The sequence below is a fragment of the Carlito syrichta genome, unplaced genomic scaffold, assembly GCF_000164805.1.
Source record: "Carlito syrichta isolate Samal-C Ts95f unplaced genomic scaffold, Tarsius_syrichta-2.0.1 Scaffold313308, whole genome shotgun sequence".
NCBI lineage: Eukaryota > Metazoa > Chordata > Mammalia > Primates > Tarsiidae > Carlito > Carlito syrichta.
Window position 1 is genome coordinate 73,096 of NW_007257404.1, and position 8,094 is coordinate 81,189.

The 8,094-nt window shown below is 66.0% G+C and overlaps 1 protein-coding gene across 1 annotated transcript in view; it reads right to left on the reverse strand.

Moving 5' to 3' along the window:
* Positions 1–8,094, reverse strand: part of TSPAN32 (tetraspanin 32) — a 15,852-nt gene that overhangs the window by 2,007 nt on the left and 5,751 nt on the right. Inside the window, exons 4-8 of the mRNA XM_008070287.1 lie at positions 7,816–7,890; positions 3,367–3,468; positions 2,668–2,754; positions 1,110–1,193; positions 734–825 (exon numbers count right to left, since the gene is read on the reverse strand). Of these exons, the coding sequence (XP_008068478.1) occupies positions 734–825; positions 1,110–1,193; positions 2,668–2,754; positions 3,367–3,468; positions 7,816–7,890 (440 nt within the window). The remainder of the gene's footprint in view (positions 1–733; positions 826–1,109; positions 1,194–2,667; positions 2,755–3,366; positions 3,469–7,815; positions 7,891–8,094) is intronic.

The window sequence follows — 8,094 nt, forward strand, 5'->3', positions numbered from 1 at the left end:
GTGAGACTCCGACTCAAAAAAAAAAAAAAAAAAGAATGTTTTAGAAGGAACTATGAGGCTGTTCCAGAATGTTCTGCAGGGGATAATGAGACCACTCCAGAACATTCTAGAAGGGACTGTGAGTCTGTTCTAGAATGTTCAAGAGGAGCCCATAAGGCTGTTCCAGAATGTTCTAGAGGGAACTGTAAGGCCGTTGTAGAGTGCAGAGGGGAGAGGCAGGATGCCTGGGCAGGGAGGGGGGCTGGATGGCTTGACTACAGTGAGTAGGGGGGTGAATGGAGACGGCAGGCAAGGATGGCCCGAGCACCAAGGGGACAGGAGGAGCTTCCTGGCTGCCCATTCGGGTCCTCTCTGCTCCCTAAGCATAGGGGCCCTGGGGGTCCCAGAGAGTCGAGATCCTGGCCTGGGGCTGTGGTTTGGGGACGCCAGAAGCCCAGTCTCCCCCTATCGGTATCTGTGGTGGCCTTCGTGAGGCCAGGCCTTGGCAGGGATTTGGAGCAGTGGTGGGGAGGGGCCTGATGTGACTGGGGGATACGGGGCGTGCTAGTCTGGCCACTCTCCAGCTGCCTTTCCCCTCCCACCGTGGTGCCAGACCCTCCAAGGCACTTCCCCAAGGGCGCCGACCTTAGGCTGTGGTCCAGGGGTCCCTTCTGCAGACAGAGCAGACCCCCCGGGTGGGAGCAGCCGATGCCCTCGGGGGTGAGGAGGATGTTGGGAGAGGGTGGGGGCCTACCGGGGGGCCAGCGCGTATTTGCCTCTGCGGTCCAAGCTGCGGCCAGAACGGATGGCGAGCCAGAGGAAGGCACTGAGAAGCAGGGCGTATGCCTGGGGGACACAGGGGCACCGGCAGCTGGTCCAGCAGCTCCGGGGTGGGAGCCCACTGCCTCCCCAGCAAGCACCCTGCAGCCCAGGGAAGAGCCCAGCCGTGGGAGGCTGACACAGTCACCCCCAGGCCACGCCCCAGGATCGGCAGCTGGTGCGGTCCACGACCAGAGATCTGCTGTGGGCTGGGACCTGGGGGCTGTCCAGTCCCGCCCCTCCAGCTGCATGGGGGCCAAGGCTGGCGGAGGGGAGAGGCGGGAGGGGGCGTCACAGGAGGGCCGGGGTACCGTGAGAGCCAGGCCGACGCTGGTCAGGGTGGACGCCACGTGCTGCTGTGTCCGTAGGTAGCTTGGGAGGCCCTGCAGGCAGTCCTGGGGGAGGGCGGCAGGCATGGCACCCTCCCCACCGGCCTTCCCCACCAGGAGTTACGGAACCACAGCACTCAGGCCAATGCCAGGCGGTGGGGAGACGGGGGGCTGCCCGTTCCCAGGGAGCACCCTGCAGGGCTTGGGGGAAACAGTGGCACAACTGGGCCAATAACCCCGTGGCATGGAGCTGGCCTCTGTGGGGACCATGGGCAGCTCCCTCCCACTGTCCTGAGCTCCTGGGCCACTCACACATCGGCTTCCCAGGCAGGGCCGGGCCTGACTCCCTCTGGGTCCATTGGCCCCCAGCCCAGGCCTGGCCACAATGCCTCAGTGACCCGAGGGTGCCCGCTAGCTGGGGGGCAGAGAAGCCAGCTGGCAGAGGAGTGTGGGAGTCCCTGCACTGTCCCAGGGTGCTGGCTCTATCCTGGGCTTCCAGTGCCCCCCAGGACATAGCATCCACAGAGGTGCTCTCTCCAGGAGAAGGAGGGAGGGGCCACCCCTGAACCCCAAAGATGGTGGCAGCGCCCAGGGGCACACTGTGGCTCACCACCCTCCTGCCGTGCCCACCCCTGCCTCCGCGTGTGCTGGACCTGCCAGTTCTCCGGGGGGCCTTCACGGTGGGCTATCACCCCTGCCTGCCCAGGGGAGCCCCAGGAAGCCCCTCACTCCTGTTTTGAGCACGCCCCTTGGGTGGCAGGGGGTCTGCGACTCTCAGCCCCACCCGGGCTTGTCTCCTCCCTGGTCCTCGACCCTCCCTGAGGGCTCCACCCCTTGTGGGCCTCCAGCCATGTGTCCTCCGGTCTGTTTCCTGGAGGCCGGCCAGGCGCCTCTCGCCTCCAGATAGGGTGGGTTTGTTTCCAGGCGGCAGGGGGAGGGGAGCAGGGAGGGGACCGGGCCAGCGGCCGAGAGAAGGGAGGGGAGGGCTGAGTCCTCTCTGGCCTTGTGGAGGAAGGACATCCGGGCCTCTGGTCCCACCCAGCCTCACCAAAGCTGCAGCCACACCCAGGCCCAGGCTGACCCTGCAGCCTCGGGGCTTCAGGGGTGCCCTCTCCGCCGGCTTCTGCTCCCCCACCCCAGACAGAGTTGGCCAGCCCCCTGCTCCACGGGCCCTTGGCACAGAGACCTGGTCTGAGTGCTTTTAGAGTCTTCCGCAGGGCGGGCTCTCCTTGGGTCTGGGAGGCCCCAAGCTGGGACTTGCAGGAAGGAGTGAACGGGATATGGTGCCTGCGTCCAGCTTGGAGAAGGGTCTGGCCCGTGGTCCGGGTCAAGCTTGCTGAGCCCAGCCCCCCGTCCCCCAGGCTGCGTGCACCGTTGCCTCTTCCGGAATCTCCCCAGAACCTTCCCTGAGCCCTTCGACGGGCAGATCCCGGGCCCAGGAAGGCCGAGGGGTGGGAGGGTGACCCTGGGTCTCGGGGTTGGCCCCAGGTGCCCGGCACCCAGGGTCTTGCCTGGTCAGCGTCCAGGCCACTCCCCCTACCTCTCTCTTGGCGTCTTCTCCTTGACATAGGCCAGCTTCCGCACCCCCCAGGCGGCTGAAGGGAGAGCTCTTCCCACAGCACAGAAACTGCAAGGACAGACGGGAGGGAGTGGCCATTTGCTCCCGAGACCCCAGGGAGGCGCGCAGGGCAGATGGGGAAACTGAGGCACCATAAGAACAAATGACCTTGGCAGGGCCCCCTAGAGGCCAGGACTGGGGCTCAGGGGGTTGCAGGTACTTCTGCTGGGGCACCAGCTGCCGGGCAACCGGGCCATGGTGAGGGGAGTGGCCCGTGCACCCTGCCCGGCCGGGGACTCTTCCTGAGGAAGGATGGGGTCTCGGGGGTCTGTGCTCCAGCTGCCTGCCGGCGGGCAAAGGATGGAATGCTTGATGCACGAGGCTGGCTCCTGGGCTGCACACAAGGACCCTGTTTGCTCAGTGCCCCGAAATGCTCCACCATTTTTGAACGAGAGGTCCCACCTTTTCACTTTGCATGGGGCCCCGAGAGCGTCCGGTAGCCGGCTCTGTCCGGGGCAGAGGGAGAGGACAGGGATGCTTTGACCCCCCGCTCTGAGGGCCCAGTCGTGACCTGTGTCCCCGGATCCCCCTCGGAACCGCTCGCTCTAGGGGCCGCCCTGCGCCCATTCTCTGGACCCAGTCCACACGGCGAGGCTGCCCGCCCCGCCACCCCACGCGCACCATGTCCTGGATGGCCGCCAGCTCCTGCCGACGGACGTGGGAGGCGGTCCTCACCGCCTGGTCGTACACCAGGTCATAGGTGTCCAGCATGGCGTCCTCCACCTGCAGGGAGAGCACTGTGGGGAGGCCGCCCTGAGGGAGGCCCGGTGAAGCCCCCTCCATGCGACGGAGGCTGGAGGCTGGTGCATAGGTCTCTCCCCACAGGGGAGGCCAGGGTGATCCTCCTGCTCCCCAGAGCAGGGGGGCCGTGGCCACCTAGCTCTGCTGCCTGCCCAGCTGTGGCTGGCAGGGGCTGCCTGACAGGGGTGCCCGGCAGGGGCTGCCCGAGGGATGCCGCCCAGCTACTATTGACCTGGAAACGGGCGATGCGGCCGGGCCGGGCAGAGAAGCCTTGGGACCTCAGTGCCCTCCAAAACCGGGGGCGCCCAAGGTGTCTCCCTAGAACCACCCTACCGCCTTCTGGAAGCCCAGCCGGCTGGGCTCGCAGCAGAGACTTTGACCTTTGGGCACCTGGCGCCAGATCTCGGTGGCCAAAGCCGCGGGGGAGGGGAATGGGAAGGAGGGTGGTGCAGGGCCTGGTTGGAGGCTACCTTAGCTCCGCATCCCGATGTCCCCTGGACCGCACGTCCCTGCCCTCCCTTGACTTTGCCAAGCTCCAACCAGTATGTCCTCCTTTGCCAAGTCACACCTCTTCCTGACACAGACTGGAATCGCGCCTCCTCCAGGAAGCCTGCCTGGACTGCTCCGGGAGTCACTGGTTTCCTGGCGCAGGGCAGGGCCCCTTTTGAGCTCCCCACCCTCTGGTGCCTCCTTCCTGCTTCAGAGGCCCTGAGGCCTCCCTGCCTCCTCCCTTGTGTCATGGGGACAGCTGGGGCATACTCAGGTGTGCTCAGGGGCTGCCCTGAGGCTGGGGTGAATGGAAGACCCAGGCCTCCCCAGCCACTTACGCCTGGCCTTCAGAAGGGAAGGGCGGCCATCCCTGGCCCTCATCGTGTGGCCCAGGCCCCGCGGCAGGCCCTGTCGGCGGCCTGCAGGGCTCTCAGCCAGCCCCGCCCAAGCCCAGACGCCCTGAGAGGAGCCAGATGGACCGTCCGGGCCAGACTCGGCTCCTGGCACCAAAGAGTCCCGCCCCCTCAATGGCTGACAGGAGTCAGACGTCCTTCCGTGCGTCATCCCCAGCTCAGACGGCCTCGTCCTCCCCAGCCTTGGGAGGTGCGCAGCACCCAGACCGCAGGCACCAAGCTGACCACGCTGCTCTCAGGTCCGGCCTGGGCCCCTCGCTCAGCCTCCGTGTCCTTGACTGTGAAATGGACATTGTGTCCCCATGGGAGGAGGTCCAGGTAGAGGCAGGGGGCCTGGCGCCACTGGCCTGGGGATCACCCCTCCTGGCGCCCCCTCAACCCCTTCCACGGCCCAGGGAAGCCCTGAGCGCCTCCAGGGCTCTGTGCAGGTCCTGGTCATTCCTGCAGCATCGACGGGAGAAGCAGAGGGGTCTGCTCTGTGTTTGTGCCGGGTGTTCCCCCACAACCCAGGAAGCAGAGCTCACAGAATGAGCTCCTGCCTGAACCCCACAGCTTGACATGGGAGGCCTGGGGGCCCCAGCTGGACCCGCCCCCCTGGGCCTGGGCTGCTAGGTGACGCTTCTCTGTCTGCCCCCATGTCCAGATTCGGGGGTCTCCGTGGGAGCCCGAGGCCTGAGTTTCTCACAAGGACACGGGGACTGGGCTGGGGGCTCCCTGCTGGGGGCTGGGGCGCTGAGCCCCGCCCCTGGGGCCAGGACTGGAGAACAGGGCTGGTGAGAGGCTCCCGGGGTGCTGGAAGCACATCACAGGCTCCTACACGGGCCAAAGCCCGAGCTCTGGGGAGTCCCTACGACCAGCTCATCCCGGGCTTGGCGACCTCCACCCTGTACCTGCAGAACGGGCCAGCTCAGATGCCAGAGCGGGGCCCTGGGGCACCAGTGAGGGACACTGCGGGCACTGCAAGGGGTCAGCGGTCAGCCCCAAAGGTCGAGCGCCGGCTCTGGGCCGGGCCCTCACGGCGGCCAGAGGACCCCGGGAGGGAGGTGGCCTCCAGGGGCCAGGGCTGATCGCAAAGAACTGTGGGGACACACCACATCCTGCCACTCCCCATACGGCTGTACTTAATCCCAGCATGAATTATTAAGGAGAGCCAGGCCATCCATTTCCCGACGTACAGACTTGAGGGAGCGGCGGGCGCTTGCGGCAAAGTGGCTCTTGGGTCTCCGGGACAGCGTAATTAATAGTCCTCGAGCTTCGTGCTCGGCCTGGGTGGCCTGGCCTCACCTCCCAGCCAAGCATCCCGGGATGGTGGCAGCTGGGAAACCCTGTGAGCAGGGACGCCCCGGGGAGGGACAGGGGCATCTCTCTTACTCCTCCTGGTTGAGGGAGCGTGTCCAGTCCCTTGCCTCTTCCCGGGACCCTGTGTGTCAGGATATCTTAGGGGGTCCCTCAGGGAGTGGGGTGCAGAGGGCATGGGGGTGAACCTGCCTGGCCGGGTCCCAGGCTCTGGATCCCAGGTCCCCTCAGTTTGGTCCCGGTGGCCTTTGTCACAGCTGGGCTACCCCAGGACGGGTGTTCAGGTTGAAACCCATTTGGCTCTGGTGGGATCTGATGGCGGAGGGTGGGGTGAGACGCAGCAGCCCCTCCTGCGGGGCCAGTATCCTGGGGCCAGCCCCACCCGGTCTGTCAGCACAGGACAGCTCTGGACTGGTCCCACGTGACGGAAGACCGACTGGACACGTGGTGTCTGGCCACGTCTCCCCACGCTCTGGCTCCTTCCCGCCCTGCAGAAGCCCCGCGGGCAGGGATCTTGGCATTCCTTTCAGGGACAGCCGAGGCCCAGGGAGCTTCAGTGGCTTGCCCGAGGGCCCTCCGAGAGCCTCACTTAAATCAAAGCCCCTCTGCCCAGGCCACCTCCATGCCCAGCTGGCCTGACAGACCGTGCTAGGAGTCAACAGCCTCTGGGAGGGACAGACGGGGCCCACGGGGCCAGGGAACCTCTTCCGTCCTGGGGTCAGGCAGGGCCCTGGGAACTAACCCCTGAAGGCCACACGGGAGCTCAGGCCAGGCGAGGACAGTTTGGGTCGGGGATGGGCCGTGGGGCTGGGACAGGCTGGGGAAGTGGCCCGGCTGGGAGCCACCAGAGAGCAGGCCCCAGCTGGATTCCGTCCCGGCACGACCCAAACCCCTCCAGAACCATGAGGCCTGGGCCCAGCGCTGTATACCTGGACTACGGCCGCCCCAGACGAGCCTGGGCACCCTGGCAGCCGACTTGGCCCTGGCCACCCATGCTATGACCCCGACCTTGAATGGGCCAGACTGCCCCTCGGTAGACAGGAAACATGAGGCTGACAAGCTGACCCAGCCCACCGTCTCCCTGCAGGACTGCTGGACCAGACCCACAGCCAGTCACCTGGTGGGGACCTGACCCCGTCCCGGATACCACTGGGCCAGAGGAAATGGTGTCTTCTCACCGCTTTCCGGTGAGTGACCCCAAATGATGGTGGGGGGGGTGAATGCGTGCAGGGGGCCAGCCTTGGGCAGGGAGGACGGACGAGATGGCGACTTCAGACAGAGAACCCTCCAGCCCTGGCACCGTCCCCCAGGGCCCAAGTCCCTCCATCTGCAAACCAAGGGGTGACCACCGCACTCAGGCCTGCCAGCGTCCTGGTGCCCAGCTCACCTCGGTGCCAGCGCAAAAACACACAGCAGGGCTCGGCCGGAGGGCCAGGCCCGGATGCCCGACCCAGCTGCTGTCTGCCGGCCTCTGCGCCCGTGTGGGGCGAGGGGGGGCTGGGCAGCCAGACGTTTGGGGCCACCGGCACCCCAAGAAGTCATCTGCTGTTGTCCATGGGGCTCCTCGGTGCTCTGACACTGCCGGCGGCCCTCCCCTGGGCCTCCCAGGCTGTCCCAGGGCCCCTGCCTGGGTCTGGGCTCTGGCGGGAACGAGGAAGGCCGCCAGTCTTTCAGCGACACCCTCTGACCCTGCCCTGAGGGGTCACCAGGGTGGGCCCCTTCTACAGAGAGGTCAGTGTCCAGGAGGAAAGAATGGTTGCTGATGGCTCCCACATGGCGTCACCGGGCCCACCAGGCCATGGGAGCCTGGTCTCTCTTCGTGAGTTTTCTGGAACATTCTATCCCCGCCAATCAATCTCTCGGGCCAAGCTAAGACCTCTCTTTCCCACAGGAAGAAAAGCTGGTGGCTCTGACCCTCCCTAGGGAGCTGCCCCCTTGCCCGCCAGCAGGCTCTGGCCTCTGCACGCCCGGCCACCACCAACACCTGAGCAGAGAATGTCCCCAGGTGGGGGTGTCCCTCCCGCCCAGCAGGAGCATGGAGCCTGGGCGACCTTCACACACACATACACACCCCGTCCTCCCACCCTGGGACCCCCCTGCAGGCTGAGGGTAGGGTGCAGTTGGTGCTCACCTGGGTGGGGTTGTGGAATTTCCAGAAGAGCACCTGCACCAGGGCACAGAAGGCCAGCGCAAAGCACAGGAAGGCCTGGGGGCAGAGGAAGGCGGTCACTGCATGGCCAGTGGGGGGGCCGGGGTTTGGGCCCTGTCGCTCCACCGCCTGGGAGGGCAACTTGGCCAGTGGGGAGACTGCAGTTGGGCACATGGGCTCCATAGTCCCCTTCCCACCCCCTCTTCTGGCCCTTTTCTGAAATTCCTTTTTTTTTTTTTTTTTTTGAGTTGGAGTCTCACT